Source organism: Sus scrofa, chromosome 13 (assembly GCF_054392235.1).
Source record: "Sus scrofa isolate SSC_HxYL_T2T_F1_AM1 chromosome 13, Sscrofa_HxYL_maternal_Yorkshire_Landrace_v2.0, whole genome shotgun sequence".
Classification (NCBI taxonomy): Eukaryota; Metazoa; Chordata; class Mammalia; order Artiodactyla; family Suidae; genus Sus; species Sus scrofa.
Genome location: NC_139395.1, coordinates 58,719,486 through 58,738,419, shown reverse-complemented (window position 1 = coordinate 58,738,419; position 18,934 = coordinate 58,719,486). Strand labels below are relative to the sequence as shown.

Below are 18,934 nucleotides of genomic sequence, written 5' to 3'. Positions count from 1 at the left end.
TTCAGAATGTAGTCTGAGCCCTCCTGAAACTGGCTATATATGGAATGCTCTTTGGTTCAGTTCTTTCTTTCAGAATTTTTACCAGTTTGATTATCTATGAAGGACAAATCCTATGAATCGATTTCCTGATCAATAGCATTATGCTAAAGCTGTTGTCACTGTCTTTGCATTTGTTAAAAAACTACAATAGTAGTGAGCAAACAACTACTTTGATCCTGTGCCTTATCTCCATAGTAAAATAACCAAAAAGTAAAGATTCTGGAAAATGTCAAGTCAGAACTAGTGACTGGTATTCGCTGTTTGGATTAGAATGGCAGTAAATGATTTTAAAAAAACCCAGGGGAGTTGTTTTGTGGTACAGCGGGTTAAGGATCCAGCATTGTCACTGCAGTGGCTTGGGTTGCTGCCATGGCTTGGGTTTGCTCTCTGGCCCAGCAACTTCCACATACCACAGGGGTGGCCAAAAACAAAACAAAACAAAATGAAAACAACACAACACTTACCTAGCAATTTATTTAATCAACATTCCACCTTTCAATCACAGTTTTTAATACTACCATGGATTTGGTGGAAAGCCATGACATTGAAATAAGTTTCTAAGTCTCTAAGTGACAAGCTGAAAGTTGCCAGTGGATTCTCAAATCTTCCTTGCTGTGGAAAGGTAATGAGACCATGTGAACATATTTGATTCCTAAAGTTCCTGTGGCGACCTGCACATTCTTTAATGCTCAGCTTTACTAGACAGGTTTTTTGAAACAGTGTGCGAAGAAGCTATTGCTGCTTTATTTTGAATGGTATTTTCTGCTTCAATTTGATTTTCAACACCAATGGGATATGGTGCTCTTCCTAAAAGAAACTGTTCCCATTTGGGAATATATTCTTCTACTGATGCCCAGTAAAGAGTCTGGAAAAAAAAAAAATTCAAAAGTAAAAAAGCGTATCAAGCAATTGAACTTGGCTCTTCATAATAGTCTAAATGTTTATTCACTTAAGTGTGTGTGTGTGCGTGTACACACACATACACTCACACATATACGTGGAATGCACTTCCTCTACAGAATATTTTATGTTAATTTTAGAAAAAAAATCTGGCTACTTACTAGTGTTAATTTTCAAATTTCTCAGTAAAACCAGAGCCTGGCAGTATTACAGGTTTTAGAATTTTTATTGTGATTTTACACGCCCTCTTGTGGCCAATCTTGTGATTACTATCAGTAGTATCATTTATGGCTACAGGATCGTGAAGTTTTCAAAGTTCCCAATGCCATACCTAAAAATTCCCCCAAGCTGAAGTTATCACAATGAAATGGTTCAACAGGAACATCTGCTTTAGCGTTCACAGAAAAAAAAAAAAATCTGACCTGGTATGAGGTCAGGAAGTGAAAGAGAAGGAGTAGGTAAGAGGATTCAGATGAACTGACTCAATTGTATGTGGGAAAAACACTGCATCTGCGCTGTCTTTTAGAAGGGCACTTGATATGGCACCTTGTAACTTCCTCCCCAGTTTTGGGGTAGAATGAGAAAATAATATCAACTAACTATTTTTAATTCAAGTAACGTGGCAGTTGAGATGTTGTGTTATAGCCCTGACTGTAGCAGCCTACAAGCGATAAAAGCTCACACCACATTGCTATATTGCATCTATGAACGTGGATGGTTTCCTGGGTGAGTGCTCTAAGGAGGCCAGAGAACAGTAAACTACCAAAAGCCCTGTGTCTTAGGAGAGCATTTTATATGAGATCATTACCATCAACTTCATTTTGGGAAATTCAGCCCAAGAGTTAGATAGCACTGGGGACACATAATTACTCACTCTGGGTATTAAAAAGGGCTGGGGATCCTGAACATTGAAAATGGTGAGGGATTCTGTGTATCTGTGCATCTATGCATGTGGTCTGAGAAATAGCCTCACATACTTAAAATAAAGGTCATCCTGCTGTGCAAGACTAGCTAAGAAAAATACCAACCAAGGCCTGTGGTTTGGAGTTTCATCGCCATTCATGGCTGGATTAACCCCTATTGTGTGGGCCCCTTAAGGGCCAGAGGAAGGTATTGGAAAATTCAACAAAGAAAAAGACATGCCCAAGGCACAACTTTGGATGGGAGTTTTTCTATCCTTGATCACTGCCTTTTTTAAAAATGTATTTATTACTCTAGATGACACAGAAAATTGGGGGGCAAATTCTCAGCCTTTAATTGTGAGCCTATTTATATCCCTGGTTAAGCAGCAAGCAAAACTGTATTTTAAAAAGGTCATTAAAAATATGAAATCAAAGTATTCTATATGTAGCAAATTCTCTTTCAGCACAAAGACATTCATATACCAAATAGGGTTTATTTTTGCCAACCAGCTTCCCAATCTGTTCTTGAACTGAGCAAAATAAAACAGACAAAAGCCACACTATACTGCATGATAATATGCATTTAAATAGCATTGGTTGCATTTTTGGTGAAGAGACTGAACTGCTACTTCTAACACCAGCCAACAGGAAAAGCATTTTGGTTAGGCATGCTGGCATCTTTAGATTTAGTGCATATTGTCTGTTAGGATTTAACAAGATAGTTGTTTTTAAGTGACTTTGTGAAAAGACACACGATCCTGATGAAATTTTCCCTTCATATAAATTTAAAAAACCAAGATACATAGGGATTATCTACTAGGTACAAAGCATGGTGCTGTGGACATAGATCAATCAGACACCTCTTGTTTATTTTATTGAATGAAGAAATCTGGGAAACACACACAAACACTAGTTAATTTACAATACACTACTAACAGAAAAGGGTCTCTCCTTTGACATTTGCTTCTTAAGGTTCTCACCTCAAGAGAAACCACCTCAGGTGGTGGAAGTGCATGAATTCGGGTCTGTAGAGACTCCTCTGCCGCTTCAATATCCTGTAACAGATATCAGCATTTTAAAGACAAAATGTATTGATACAACACACACAAATGGCACCTGTAATAGTAGTATCTATATCCCAGATCTCTTACTTCAGCTCTGCTCTGGATACAGGGTTTGAACTGATGGAGGCAGCACCATTGGAGAACTGATCATTGCTTAATTAACCAGTTTCAAACAGAGAACGCAGGGTTTCTTATTTTAAAATAAAAGGCAGGGGGTGGGGGTGGTACTTCTAAGTTCTGCCTTTTTCATTTTAAGTAGTTAGTAAATGCCAATAATTCTTGGAAAAAGAACTTCCTCTAAAACTGCTCAGGGTACTAACTTAGCTTTTAAAATCCTTTAAAAACAGCCAGATGGATAAAATAGTCAAATATTCAGATACTAAAAACAATCAGATACTCAGACCCACGCCAAGTTAACCTTCAAAGTGAAGAGTTCTAATCTGTCCAGACCATGCAAGTGGCACATTAGTGACACACATATCACTTGGTTCAAGATTCTGTTTTTAAATTTTACACCAAGGCAAATCCACCCCCCACGCCCATATTTAAAAGGTCAATGACATCCCAGCATACTCTGCAATAAGAGCCTTTCAAGATTTCAACTGTATTATCTATATTAGAGCCTTCCAACTATATTATCTATATTTCTAAGCTCATTTCAAGGGAAAGTTTTATTGATAGGTAGTATATATTTTAGCTGATTGCATTCAAGCATCGTGCATTACTTTATAGTTATATTTATAGATGTTTGTATTTTCTCTTAGGGTTGTAGAAACACAAGAATATTTAAGGTTAATTTATACCCAGGTAAAGATTTTACATAGATCTGTACAAAAAGTGCATATTCAGAAAGTTAAGACTTTGCAAGTTGTTAGGGAAACATTTGAGCCCTGTTTCATTAACACTCCCCTGTTCAGCACCTCTGTTGTCTTGTGCTCCCTTCCATTTGCCAAGTTCAGGGGCACTGGTTGTAAGTTGTGTCCCTCCTCTCAGCTTAGTGAGTTGATAGAAAAGAGAAAGTTCTCCGATCCCTGTACAAGCACTGGAGTGATCTAAGTACAGGGCTGTTGGACAGACGGAGAGCGATGGAAAAGGGCGTGGGAGTGGGGTGTGAAGAAGCCAAAGCCGAACAGGAGAAAAGAGAGAGCAGATGGCAGCGGCGGGAGCAAGGAATGGGTGTGAAATGGAAAAGGGAAAAACAGGAAATTCCCTAAAGGGACTCCCCAAAGTTGCACAACCACAAATGCACCTGCTGTCTAGAGGAAGGTGATTTGAAGGGGAAAAACAACAATTTAGGGAGAAAAAGCCATCTCTTAGCATGTCTACCCCAGACCAGAAGTTGAATGCTGAGACACACACTAAAGACGCATTTACTGCCAATGATACAACAGAGCCGGGAGACCAACTCTGCTGATTACACTGAGATGTGACAAGGTCTTGGAAAAACCACTTTTTGCTTTTAGAAATCAGATGAAAAATCATAACCCCACCTTTACCATTACTCTGAGAAAAGTTACAAAGTTATCTTGAGATCTAACAGCTATTGGCAAGATTAAAAAACATTTTTCCTAAGGATCAGAAAATAAGGTAGTGAGTAGCTCTTAGAGAAGAGCAGACTGGCCTCAGAAGGGGCAGGAGAAGGGAAGCATGGCCTGGAAAGCAGGCCTACAGTTACCAACCCAGCTGTCATCTCTGCACCATTTCGACAAGGGATTATTACCCCTGCCAATAAATTCTTCCTTAGCTTAAGTCATATTTCACTTTCTTAGATGTTTGGCTTACCCCTCGGACTCCTCCTCCTCTTTGGCTGGTTCCTTTTTCTCTTGTTAATCCTCAGTGGAGCTTTCTTAAGATTTGTGACATCTGTCCCCATCTTTTTACTTTTTACTTTTTCTCCCTCCAAGATTGTCTCTTATCCAGCTTCAATTACTACTGGAAAAGGATGGCTAAGTTTCTTCCCAGCCCTATTTTCTCAACCTGATAAAACTAAGCCCATCTTCTCCTCCTGAATGCATGAGAGTTAGAGTTCCATCCACCCAGATACCTAGGCTGTATCCTCTTCTCACTCCTGTCATTTAATAATTCAAAGCTCCATGCATTGTGCTTTCCGGATGTTTCCCATAGCCTTTCCATGCCATTCTCAATGCCGTGGCCTTGTAATTACACTTACTCATTCAACAAGTACTCAGTACTCTCTTGGACTCATGCCTAGACTCATTTTGCTTCAGTCCACAGCTAACATGGAATTGATGGGTTTTGCTAAAAAACTGCTTCGACTATGTCTTCCTCTAGATTAAAAAAAAAAAAAAAAAAAAAAAACCAGAAAAACAATCAGCACCAGCAACACAGAGGATCAAGCATGAGTTCATAGCCTGACTCAAAATCTCAGCAATGTGACCCGCACCTTCTAAAGCACAGGGTATGTACTAGGTACTACATAGTCATTATATAAATACAGACTGAGGTGTCCAAGTTTCCCGAGTATAAACCAAACATTTATTTTTTGGCTTCTCTTTTTTTTTGTTGTTTTTGTGTCTTGTCTTTTTTTTAGGGCTGCACTGGCAGCATATAGAGGTTCCCAGGCTAGGGGTCCCATTGGAACTGTAGCCACCAGGCTATACCAGAGCCACAGCAACGTGGGATCTGAGCCGTCTTTGACCTACACCACAACTTATGGCAACACTGGATCCTTAACCCACTGAGTGAGGCCGGGGATCAAAACTGCGTCCTCATGGATTCTAGTAGGTTTTACTAACCGCTGAGCCACAAAAGGAACTCCTCCCAAAATTTATTTATTTTTTTAAAGAAAAAGGGCGCCCAAGTGGAAAAGAGGAGAAAAGAAAGGAAGAGAGGCTAGCTGCTCAGCTTTCTCTGACTATACTTTGTTGTCTTGTGTATAGACTTGTCACTAGACCATTTAGAATTTTTTACAGTGATAGAACAAGTGAAAAACTGATCCCTACAAATTGAAAATGAAAAGAAACAAATCTAACTGCTATCTGGTTGGTGGTATAACCACATGGAGAAGTACATCAAATGGTCTTAGAAAACAATATTTTGACTGAGCATCTTTAGGGAAAAATACCCTAAGGGCAAAAAGGCTTGTAAAAAGTATCTTACTGAAAACCATTCTCAGTAATCACATTAGTGGTAACAGTGCTGTTTGTATGACAGGATAAAGTAAATAAGTAGTTATGTTGGTGTTGGAAAATTCTTTGGGAACAGATTTTTGGCTTGAGAAAAAAAGTTAGAGGTACAAGATCCATGATTTTAAGTTAAAAGTCTTGCAAACTGGAATTCTGGAGTTTCTGATATGAACTCTTGGTGTCTTTTATCTTTTTTTTTTTTTTTTTTTTTTTTTTTCTTTTTTAAAAAGGCAATAGACACCACTAGTGCCTAAACTGGGGGCTCTAAACATATTTCCTATCAAAAGGATCCAGGGCTCCTTGGAACAACAATTCCACTCAAAGCAGCAAATGCACTTTAAGCCTAGAAGATTTCATCAGACCAGAAAGAAAGGAAATTGTTAGACTGTTAAGATCCCATCAGAAGCATTCAAAGAGTACCCGTGTGTTGCAGCGGAACGAATCTGACTAGGAACCATGAGGTTCTGAATTCGATCCCTGGCCTCGCTCACTGGGTTAAGGATCCGGCATTGCTGTGAGCTGTAGGTCACAGACGTGGCTTGGATCTACTGTTCCCTGTGGCTGTGGCATAGGCCGGTGGCTACAGCTCTGATTAGATCCCTAGCTTGGGAACCTCCATATGCCATGGGTGTGGCCCTAAAAAGACAAAAGACCAAAAAAAAAAAAAAAAAAAAAAAAAGAAGAAGATGAAGAAGCATTCAGGAGCTAAACTGAAGAGGCTCCCTCTTGGACAAGGGGACAATTGAGAATAAATTGGAATAAAAATGGAAACAGTTGAAGCATTTCAAATATCTATCACATACCTCAAAAACGAACCCAATCCAAACCAACAATACCTAATTGGTCACTTTTTGAGGATACTAGAGAACCAATCTATTGTTTTGAAAACTAAAAAAGAGAGAACCGGGCACTCCTCATGCTTTTTCCTCTGCGAAGTATACTTCAGTGTTACCAAATAATGGATGAGGGGAAGTTTCTCTTAATATAAATGAGAAGGAATGGGAAAGGATAAAAGAATTCGAATATGCTTTTTGCAACCCCTAATGAATGTATTCAGGCAGTGATCATCAATGACTGCTAACATTCCACAAAAAGAGAGACAACCAGGCGTTATGGAAGTGTTCTTCCTCAAAACATACAACCTGAATCTGATGGGGCCTCTCTTACCAGCAGTTAATGTAGCATTCCTTAGCCTTATGTGGCTGCTGAGCACTTGAAATGTAAAACTGAACTAAGATGTGCTGTGCTGTAAGCATAAAATACACATTGAAGAATGAAAGGCTAGTAAGAAAAAATCATATAAAATATTTACTAACTTTTATAGCCATTACATTTGAAATAGCTTATATGATTGAAACTTTCATAATATATTCTCTGTTTCTTTTGAGGTTTTTAAAAGTGTTTGCTAGGAGTTGCCTGATGGCCTAGTGGGTTAAGAATCTGGTGTTGTCACTGCTGTGGCTAGGATCAGTGCTGTGGCATGGGTTTGATCCCTGGCCCAAGAACTTTGGCATGCAGCATGCTATGTGTGCAGCCAAAAAAAAAGTGGTTACTAGAAAATCTAAAATTATGTGGCTTGAATTGTATTTCTTTTGCATATCACAACTTAGATCTGTTAATTAAAGGAATTAGGGGGAACACAGGGACATGTTAAATGGGTACCTCAGTGATGGAATTAGCAACATCCAGAAACTCTATAGTACCAACACCCAATTCCTTCATCAGATATATTCAAGGGGTGGGGGGAGGGGCAGGGGACAATTTTAGAAATGCAGGAGACCTATCAGGCAATTACAGATTGGATTTCATTTGGAACCTGATTGGATATTTGAGGCTTTATTGTTAATTTCTTAGGTTGATACTGATATTTCAATTTTGCTTCGAATAGTGCCTATCTTTCAGTGATAAACAGTGAAATACAGAAAGAGACATACTAAAATATTTACAGATGAAACAAAGCAGTGTCTGAGGATTAGCTTCAAAATGATCTTGGGTGGGGGGTGGAGATGAAGAGTGCAGACAAAACAAGATAGTCTGTGTTCTGATAAGGATTGAATCTGGGTGAGAAGGGCCTGGAAAAACATTCTTCTGTTCCTCTTTCTCTAGGTATGAAATTGTTCACAACAATTAAAAAAACAACTTTCCAGTGTGGATGATGGTATAAATGCTACTCTGGCATGATTCAGGAGCCTTTATGAATGAGTTGATTCCTGATTAGGAAAAAGATAAGAACACAAAAAGTCTTATCCCAAGATTTCTCTCTTTCCTCCTCCCTACATGGATCTGTCCCTCCCAACCCAGGGAGGCCTGGGCTGGGTTTAATCTTTTAATCTGTTGGAGCAGCACCTTCTGGGACAGAAAAAAATAAGATACTAAAGCATGAAGTGTGGGATCAGGGTACAAATGATAGAAAAAAGAAATGTGAGGAGGAAAGAGGAGAAACACTGGCTGGGAAGTCACTGGCCATCCTGGGAGGCAGTGTGTTGAATGTTCTGCCAGCTCCCCCATGGAGGCTTCCAGGCTGTTGCTGAAGGGAAGCACTTGCTGTATCTCTAATCTGCTGTAGGATGCTCCCATCTTCCTCACAAGAGGATGTTGGTAACCACAAAATCGCCTTTTTTGGGGTTAAACCAAATTTTATGGAGGGAAAGGTGGGAGAGATGATAGTTCACATCACAGAAGTATTTGTGGAAATAAAATGCTCTCTGTCTTCTCAATGTAATATTTCATTTTATTAATACTAATAGAAAAAAATAATTGAGACTGTTTTCAAAGCCACTATCTTCTATAATTCTTATTGACTAAATCCTCACTATAAGTTTCCTTCACTACTTACTCCTATTCATTCTCTTACTAATATGTTTGATTCTTTGATGGGATTAGTCTCTTCTGTTCCCCTTTTAAAATCATTCTTGGATATTCTTGCTAATATATTTTGTTTTCAAATGCAAGTAGAGAATTTTTTTGTTGTTGTTGGGATTGTATTAAATCTGAAAATAACTTTGCGGAGTTCGCACTGTGGCACAGAGGGTTAAGGATCTGGCATTGTTGCCACAGCTATGATGTAGGTTGCATCTGTGGCTCATATTCCCTCTCCGGCCTGAGAACTTTCATATGCCGTGCGTAGCCAAAAGAAAAAAAGAAAAAAAAAAAACACTATGTGACAACTAACTTAGAAAAGTAATAGGCTCCTCAATCAGGGTTAAAGCCTATGTCTCCATTTAAGTTTTCACTTAAAGCTGCCACTAAATTGTTATTACTGTTACTATCTTCATACCAGTCATGCCTATCCCTTGTCAAGAGAATTCCCAAGTTATTGCTAATGTGAGTGTGATCTCTATTCTCCAGCTGTGTATATAGGATTATGATTGATTTTTATATGCTTAAGTTTTATCCATTAATTTTACTCAACTCATACTAGTTTTAAAACAATTTTGGCTGCTCTGAGTATAAACCTGTATCATGGAAAGATGCTAGAGTTAGTATCTTTCCAGAAATTAAAGCTTATGCCCTTTTTGTGTTTATGATACTGTTCAGAATATGTGAATAAAGTCAAATAATGAACAGCGATAAGGGCATCCTTATTTTGTTACTATCTTTATAACAGGAATGCTGCCAAGTTTCAATGGCACCCTTTTTTTTTTTTTTTTTTTTGTCTTTTAGGGCCGCTCCTGTGGCATATGGAGGTCCCCAGATGAGGGGTCAAAATCAGAGCTGTAGCCACTGGACTACACCACAGCCACAGCAACACCAGATCAGAGCCACGTCTTTGATCTACACCACAGCTCATGGCAACACAGGATCCTTAACCCACTGAGTGAGGCCAGGGATCGAACCTGTGTCCTCATGGATACTACTCATATTCATTTCAGCTGAGCCATGATAGGAATTTATCAATGGCACCATTTTAAAGTGCATTCTGTACTTAAGCATCCGTTATCCTGACATAACTTAACCTGGCCTTGAGAAGGAGGATTAGGAGTAGTTACCTGATGGTTTCCTCATCTCTAATTTAAGGGATTACCCAGGATCAGTGGTTTTTACAGTTCCTTAGAACCATAGCAGTACAGGCCAGGAAGGGCTGAATGCATATGGCTTTGGGCCAAAGCAGGTCCACTTCTATCTATTTTACAGCTTGGAAAAAGTTTTTATGCTAAAAAAGAAAACCTTTTGATGAGACTCTAATCTGTATGCTTTTAAAAGTCTCTCCCAGGAGTTCCCATCAATGGATCAGTACTAACGAACCCCACTAGGATCCATGAGAACATGAGGTTTGATCCCTGGCCTCGCTTAGTGGGTTGCCGTGAGCTGTGGTGTAGGTCACAGACGTGACTTGGATCCTGTGTTGCTGTGGCTGTGGTGTAGGCTGTCGGCTACGCTCCGATTTGACCCCTAGCCTGAGAATATGCCGTGGGTATTACCATAAAAAAAAAAAAAGACCAAAAAAAAGTCTCTCCCAACTCAAATTCTGTAATCAAGTCCTATTTATTTTACTTTCACAATAACTTCTATTGTAGAGCCACTAAAATTATATCTGAAGTTTAAAAAATATGAGGGGGGAAAAAGGGACAAAAAATGCATATCCAATTATCCAAAGTATGTTTAAAAAATAGGGGAAAAAACTGCATTTCTAACAGCAAGTACTGTATCTGAGTGCTTGGAAATAGATATTTGGAAAATGTTCATAAAAAGACTGAAAGGAAATTTACCATCCTGGATGGACAGGATGATTTGGAAAGAAGGTATGCTTTTTCATCTTTGCCCTTTCAAGTTTTTTATGGTGATACTATATTAGTTGATAATTATGGTAAAAAATACTGTACCAAACTGGTTTCTCATGACTCTGAAACTAGGTTATCTTCCTCCTGGATATGACAATGATTTCTTAGCTCCCTTCCTTAAATCCAATCTCTCCATTATTGAAATCACTTTGCATCTAAAAAGCAAATAAATCTTTCTTGAAGACCCACTCATATGTTTCTTTTTTTTTAATTTTTTATTTAATTTTATTGGAGTAGAGTTTACTTATGCAATGTTGTATTACTTTCAGGTGTATAGTAAAGTGAATCTAAGACCCATTCATATGTTTCTTATATAAGTCTCTCTCTCTCTCTCTTTTTTTTTTTTTTTTTTGGCTTACTTTCAGTACTATGTTATCTCTACATATCAAAATTCAACTTCATCATTTGATCACATGATGCATAGTCAACCTTGTTTCCTGTGACTTTGCAAGCTAGTTAACTCAGGATCCCGTAAACATTAGCAAGACCATTTATTCTTTTGGTCTTGGCTCTTCCTTAAGAATCCAATGGAATGACTTTCCAATCTGCCTATTGGAACACAGCTCCAGCTTAGCTTCCTCTCTAAGACCTTATAGAATATTCTAGCTCTCAGAGTTTTTACACTTACTCCTAAAGCACTGAGTAGTCTACATAATTAATGTCTGATCAAATAAGGTCTCTATTTTGTGCCTGACAACCTTATGTCATCAACTGAACCTGTAAGCTACCTGATCTAAAGAACTCTAATTTATTCTTATTTTGTTATCCTCAATTTCTGCCCAGAACTAGCAAGAACCCTCCAGGCATTCATCAAATACTTGCTCATTAAAAGAAAGACACTTAATATTACCTGCACTTGCTGTAGGAAAGTAGCAATCAAGCCTTCAAGACTTCTGATTTAGTTTTTCTGACTTTTCAGAGCAAATTCTAGATTATCCTATATATTTCCATTTAAAAATAAATATTGCAAACACCATTGGGCAAGTAAGACATATGGCAATATAGAATGCTTTGGTAGCACTATGGCTGTGACTTAAATTACTGTGGATCAAACTGCCAGAAGCTGAGAAGATAACTGAATTTTCCTCTTCCTTTATCCTCTAGTGAGGACAGAAGATAACTACATCATGCCTATCGATGAAAATATTTAACAATAAAAAACTGAAAACACTGCTTTATAACTTAAATAATATAGCCTTACTACCAAATGTTTTAGTCATAGGATCTCTTGGAAGCTTGAATGGAAGCAAACTTTAGGGTTTTAATTATGGATGAAGCCATACAATTCTGGAAGCAAAGTATAGCAAGCAGCCAAAAATGTTACACATATGATTTTACTCCAAATGGGCACACTGGCCAAATGGTTGAGGCCCTGCGCAATTACATGCTTTGACCACCTCCTCCATCACCATCAAAAAGATCTGAGAAATCTGTTATCTTATGTAGGAATTCTGTATGTTGACCGTGGCTGTAGCAGGGCAAAATCAAATTGTTCTCAATATGTGATAGTTACTTTATCCTGTTTCAGGATCTTCTTACAAATAGAAGATACAAGCTACGTCTTGTATTGATTACTTCTTGCACAAAGATGACCTTAAAATTCCTCCGATTTTTCTGGTTGATTAAAATCATTTAGCATAAGCAAACTTCAAGTTTTCAGTTTAAAAAATGAGAACCCATATACCATTTGTCCAGTTAACATAGGTTGTGCATCATTAATTCTATTTGTTATTCAAAACCAAGAAATTATAGAAATCAAAATTATGAAATTCACTTAAAACCTTTTTGCAAAAGTGGGGAAAATCTCTATGCTTAAGTCAGAGAATCTTACCTTTAAAAGACTAAGGTTCCTTTTAAAAGCATTCTCAGCTGCTTGCCTCTGAGATGCCTTTTCCTTATTTTGATCTCCAAGTTTATTCTCCATTTGTTGAAGTAACATTAATCTTTGTGATACTCTAGAGAAAATGAAGATGATATAAAATTAAATGAGGAAACATTTTATTGATGACCAATATAAGTAATTCATTTCATAATTGCCTCTCACTTCAAGTTCAACCTATTTTGAAAGCCAGTTACTACGTCAGTTACTAAAACTGAAAAACTTAGTAGTTCAATAAGTCTTAAGTCTGGGTAAAATTATTTTTATTTTCATATTTATGCCGTAAGTACATGCTTCTGTTTTTTTTTTTAAACCTTTATGGTCTTTTAAAATTATTTTTGAGTGTTGAAAAATATTTAGTGAAAATGCAAACTGTAACACATATCCCTTTGTACACATACTTATATATACCTCCCCTCACACATACATTGATATAACTTGCTATACGAAACCTTCTGCTTAACACTTCAGTACCCCTGAATCTTATGTTACACATTTAGAATTGTGCTAAACTTCCATATGTTTGAAGAAGCAATAAAAATATTTTTTTCCCTCCTTTTCCAAGTGAAAGATGATGGTTCCATATATGAGTGAGAGGCTGTGTGTACTCATGCATACTCACAAGGTAAAGCAGTGACTGAAGAAACATGTAGAATGTTGTAAATTATCAAACTACCTTGCCATTCTCATTTTACAAGTTTATGATCAGATGAGAAAAAATACACAAATGGTACACAAGTCTAGCCATTTCCCAAATAATGGAGATTCTCAAGAAACATTGTGTTGCAAAGGGCTGTTCTTGAGGGGAGAACTAAAAACCCAGGTTTTTGAACAGTCTTTTTCATAAGAAGAATACCTTAGAAGGTCACAGAAAAGAGCCTGGTAATTAGAGGAAAGGAAAACATGAGAGCCCACAAAGAGAGGTTAGAGAAGGGTTAATACTAAATAGACGTACAGGACTATCCAGCTAATTTACAGGGTCCAGTGCAAAATAAAAATTGGGGGCCCTTGTTTAAAAAATTATTGGGAATTGAAAGACATTGACATCAGAGTGCTAAAGGAGGTGCAGAGCCTGTGCCTGTGCAGGGTACATGCCCATGAATGCCAGCCAGTAAGAGGCTTAGACAAGTTCATTAAAAACCAGTGTGGAAAAAAAAGGGGGGGGGCGTTTCCGTGGTGGTGCAGAGGAAACAAATCTGACTAGAAACCATGAGGTTGCATGTTCGATCCCTAGCCTTCCTCAATGGGTTAAGGATCTGGCGTTGTGGTGAGCTGTAGTGTAGGCCGGCAGCTATAACTCCGATACGACCCCAGCCTGGGAACCTCCATGTGCCACTGGCACCGCTCTAAAAAAGCAAAAAAAAAAAAAAAAAAAAAAAAAAACCAGTCTGGAGCCTAGAAAGGGTGAGAGGAAGAATGAATTTATCTAGATATTAGTAACAAGAAGTAAAAACACTTAAAACATGATTATATTAAAAAATTTTTTTTCTCGTCTTAAGGGCCGAACACGTGGCATATGGAGGTTCCCTGGCCAAGGGTTCAATCGGACCTATAGCTGTCAGCCTACATCACAGCCACAGCAACAAAGGATCCATGCCATGTCTTCAACCTACACCACAGATCATGGCACCCCCGGATCCTTAACCCGCTGAGCAAGGCCAGGGATCAAACCCACAGCCTCGTGGTTTCTAGTCAGATTTGTTCCCGCTGCGTCATGACAGGAACTCCAAAACTTTTGTTATTCTTGAGGGACAATGACATTCCCTAACACCAAAATCTCGCAAGTGTCAGAAAATTAATACCTTTTCAGATTTTTAAGTCTTCCTGTGCACATAGTTTCACTAATAAAGACAGTAAAATTTACACACTGAGATTAGACTTCTTAAAAAACTTACATTTCTTCATGTCTTTTAGAAAGGCAAATTTCCTCAGCAAACAGGGATGTCATCTTTAATCAAAGCTGCTTTTATAAGCTTTCTGCTAAATAATAAGAACATTTAAAGATACTTATACCACATGTCCTCAGCTTTGCAACATTTGATGATTCAGCACCTCAACCTATTGGTTCTCTCAGAAGGGAAAAAATCCAGCCTGAGGTGTAATAATGTATAAAGTGAAAGATGCATTTAAAAACATTTTTACTCACAGTGCATAATTTTACATATGCCAGATGTGTCCCAGAACACTAGAACATAGGTAAATGCAACACATTTCCCCTCTTTTTGTCCATACTTTAACTTTAATCAGAATTCATTTTTAAAATTTTTTTATTTTATTTTTTTGTCTTTTTGCCATTTCTTGGGCCGCTCCTGCAGCATATGGAGGTTCCCAGGCTTGGGGTCAGATTGGAGCCATAGCCGCCAGCCTACGCCACAGCCACAGCAACACGGGATCCAAGCCATGTCTTCAACCTTCACCACAGATCCCAGCAACGCTGGATCCTTAACCCATGGAGCAAGGCCAGGGATTGAACCTGCCACCTCATGGTTCCTAGTCGGATTCGTTAACCACTGAGCCACGACGGGAACTCCCCTTAATCAGAATTCAAAACAAACAAGCAGCTGGTACTAAGACTAGTAAACATTTTATTTAATCAACAAAGAGAAAATAAAATCAGGTCTGTAAAATTTAACACAGGGAACACCTTCTCTCAGACACAGAGAGAGGGAGAGAAGTATGAGAAACTCATGGTCTCTCCTTTACTGGAAGACTGACCAGTTCTACCATCTCACGTTTGCTGAAGCACCTGGGCCAATACAGAGAGAAGTCTAGCCAACTACTTTAAGGGCTGTGTGTCTGAAGGCAGATCATCTGGTGGGGTGGATGCAAGAGCTAAAGGTGCCTGCCCAAAGGGAGAATGCAATTTGAGCTGTTATAATTTAATAAATGTAAAATAAAATAAATATAAAATTAATAACATTCTTGGAATGAAGCACTGGTTTTCCTACTTTTATTCTGATTGCTCATTGCTGGAGTGTCCAGCATTGATTATTTCTTAAAGTTATAGTTTATTTACAATGTTGTGCCAGCTTCTGCTGTACAGCATAGTGACCCAGTTATACATATATATCCCAGGAGACTGAATCTAGTTCATGTTATGCAGTAGGGCCTTGGTGTTTATTCATTCTAAATGTCATAGTTTGCATCTGCCCACTCCAACCTCCCACTCCATCCTTTTCTCAAAACTCTTTTGGCAAGCATAAGTCTTGTTCTCCTTGTCTGTGAATCTGTTTCTGTTTTGTTGTTGTTGTTGGGGGCGGGGGAGCATACTCATGGCATATGGAAAATCCCAGGCTAGGGGGCAAATCCTTTAACCCACTGAGTGAGGCCAGGGATCAAACCTGAGTCCTCATGGATATTAGTTGGGTTCATTACCAATGAGCCACAACAGGAACTCCTTGATTATTATTATAATTATTAGTAATAGTACTTTTTTAAAAATTGAGCCTTCCCCTCAGTGACGCACATTGAGTGTAGGACACTGACTCAGCCAAGGGAAACAGAAACACCGCCCTGCCCTCAACGGGTTTCCTCCTCAAGGCACAGCTCTGTTTTCAGCACCGTGGACAGCTCGCCCGGAAGGGATCCAGTTACAGATATTTTTCAATGAAATCACTGCAGGCCAATCCTCGCCGCCTTCCTCCCCCTTTCGAAAGCAGCGTCAAGGAAATTCCGGGAAGTGAGTGCATGGTAACTTCTTTTCTGTTGCGGCTGCCATCAGCACTTCAGACAAACCCCAAAACTGCCTGCCTTGTGAACCGAAGATTCGTAGCTTCTCGGAGTCCTCAGCTCACCCACCGCTCCAACTCCCGCTTCCCAGGACTCAGGAACTTTCTTCATCACCCTCCCTCTTCCTGCTTCGCAGCATCCTCCCCACCACCTGCCCTTCGGACACTCTCAGGCACTTACCTGCAGTGGAACCTCACTCTCCGAACCCCGCACTGACCTTTCCCGGAAGGCACCAGAGACCCTGTGGATGTTAGGTTTCAGCGCGGGCCTGGGCGTGGTCACACCGCCATGTCTGCGCAAGCGCGACGTGAGGGGATGTCATCACGTTGTTATAAAAGGAGGGCGTCCGGCACCAAATGCGGGTAAAGTGACGCTGCTCTGAGGAAGTGAGGGCTGGAAAAAAGGACGTTGCTAACGCCGTGGGAAAAATTCCATTTGGTGGTAGATTAATTTCTAGCCCTTTTAAAACGTGATCTGCATGTGTTCAAAAGGTTTCAGAGAGTGAAAATGGTTTCTTAGAAGCCAGAACATCACAATAGACTGGAAGGGAAAAAAACTTCTAAATCGTCCTAAGTATTTAAGTGAACTTTACAGTCAGTTCCACAAATGCCTGTGGAGCTTCAAAGAGCTTTTCCCTGGGAGTCTGATGCTGAGTCTGCCAGCAGAGCTCTGCCCGCTTGTAGGGCACCCCCCATAGGGACCATAGTACTGATATTTCATTTCTGGAGTAATTTGTGTGTCGTGGCTCTGTTTGGAATATCTCATTCAATGAATCCCCACAAGGCCTAGTGATAGATGCTATTCTTTTTAAATTTTTTTCCACCCACACCAGAGCCACAGCAACCAGATACGAGCCGCCTCTGCGACCTATACCACAGCTCACAGCAATGCCGGGTCCTCAACCCACTGAGCGAGGCCAGGGATCGAAAGTGCAACCTCATGGTTCCTAATCGGATTTGTTTCTGCTGCGCCACTATGGGAATTCCAGATAGATGCTATTCTTCTTATTCGATAGATGCTATTCTCCTCATTTGACATCTTTTTTTCTCCTTGAAGTAACTTTTTTTTTTTTTGTCTTTTTGCCTTTTCTAGGGCTGCTTCCCGGGGCATATGGAGGTTCCCAGGCTAGGGGTCTAATCAGAGCCTAGCCACCAGCCTACGCCAGAGCCACAGCAACGCGGGATCCGAGCTGCGTCTGCAACCTACACCACAGCGGGATCTGAGCTGCGTCTGCAACCTACACCACAGCTCACAGCAAGGTGGGATCCTTAACCCACTGAGCAAGGCCAGGGATGGAACCCACAACCTCATGGTTCCTAGTCGGATTCGTTAACTACTGCGCCACGATGGGAACTCCTCCTTGGAATAACTTTTGAGTTATGTGCTGCTGTCCTTATTTGGAGAAACAAATTGAAGCTCCAGAAAGGTAATGTTTTCTTCGTAAAGGTTACTGAGTTGGTAAAGGGCAAAGAGCTAGAACTCCAAGCTAAGGTGTTTAATTTTTTTTTTTTTTAACTTCCCAGATACCTACAGAAAACTTAGCTCTTGCTTCAGCAACATGCCAGATCTGAACTACGCCTTGAACCTACATTGCAGTTCATGGCAGTGCCGTGGGATCCTTGACCCACTGAGCTAGACTAGAGATCAAACCCACATCCTCATGGATACTAGTCCAGTTTGTTTCCTGTTGGGAACTCCAGGACTACTGCACTTTTGTTTTCTTTGCTTTAAAATTAAAGCCCCTTCCCAGGTAACTGACTTAGACTCAGTTTCTCACTTTCATTGCTACTTCCTCAGTGAAGCATTCCCTGAAACCCTAGTATAAGATCCCAAGTCCATCTCTTCACTGCTTATGCTCCTTCTCCTGGTTTACTTTTCTCCAGAACACAACAGTCCACATATTTTCTAATCACTTACTCATTTGTTTACCAGTACACCTCGGCTAGAATTGGAAACTCCTTTTAATTGTCTCCTTTATTGCTGAGCAACAGGAACTGCCTGACTATAGGTATTCAGTAAATTTTTTGAATGAATGGATAAAATAATCCCCCCCTTGTTGAAATTCCATCATAATGTAAGACCTCTGTCTTCAGTTCCTAGAATTTTGATTTAGCTCTTACACAGCCTGATTTAGTAAAGATAAAAAATAGAACCCTGACTGGTCCTGTGTTCTAGGAATGAAATGGAGCTATTGCTTGGTTACAAGCCATTCTTATTTATCTTTCATGGAATTTAAATAAGGATTTTTCCTAACTTGGTAATGGATTGCATGAAGTAGAGAACTGGGAGATGGTACATTAAAGCATTGGTATATTGCTTAAGACAAACTTTGCTCACTTCCCTTCTTTGTGTGAGTTTGCATAGTGATGCAATGGGGACAGACCCAGCTCTTTCAGCTTTGAGGCCAGCTATTTTAGGTCATTACCTGCCATAGCAGTAAACTCAGGAACACCTTGGAACTATTCTTGCAATTTTTAGGAGATCAGTGATCAGG

At 39.5% G+C, this 18,934-nt stretch overlaps 1 protein-coding gene across 5 annotated transcripts; it reads right to left on the bottom strand.

The window, feature by feature from the left end:
- Nucleotides 1-494: 494 nt before the first annotated feature.
- On the bottom strand, nt 495-16,734 carry CEP15 (centrosomal protein 15). Of its 5 annotated transcripts, none has more exons than XM_001929294.6 (5): nt 16,621-16,734; nt 14,607-14,691; nt 12,664-12,787; nt 2,822-2,896; nt 495-904 (listed from the first exon to the last, which is right to left on the bottom strand). In XM_001929294.6, the coding sequence occupies exons 2-5, from the start codon at nt 14,657-14,659 to the stop codon at nt 722-724; spliced, it is 435 nt and encodes a 144-aa protein (XP_001929329.1). In that variant the 5' UTR covers nt 14,660-14,691; nt 16,621-16,734; the 3' UTR covers nt 495-721. The 5 variants fall into 5 exon arrangements, with proteins under 5 accessions (XP_001929329.1, XP_005657130.1, XP_005657132.1 ...); XM_005657073.4 differs by having other exon boundaries at nt 14,607-14,688; XM_005657075.4 differs by having other exon boundaries at nt 14,607-14,688; nt 16,658-16,734.
- Between the last annotated feature and the right edge of the window lie 2,200 nt (nt 16,735-18,934).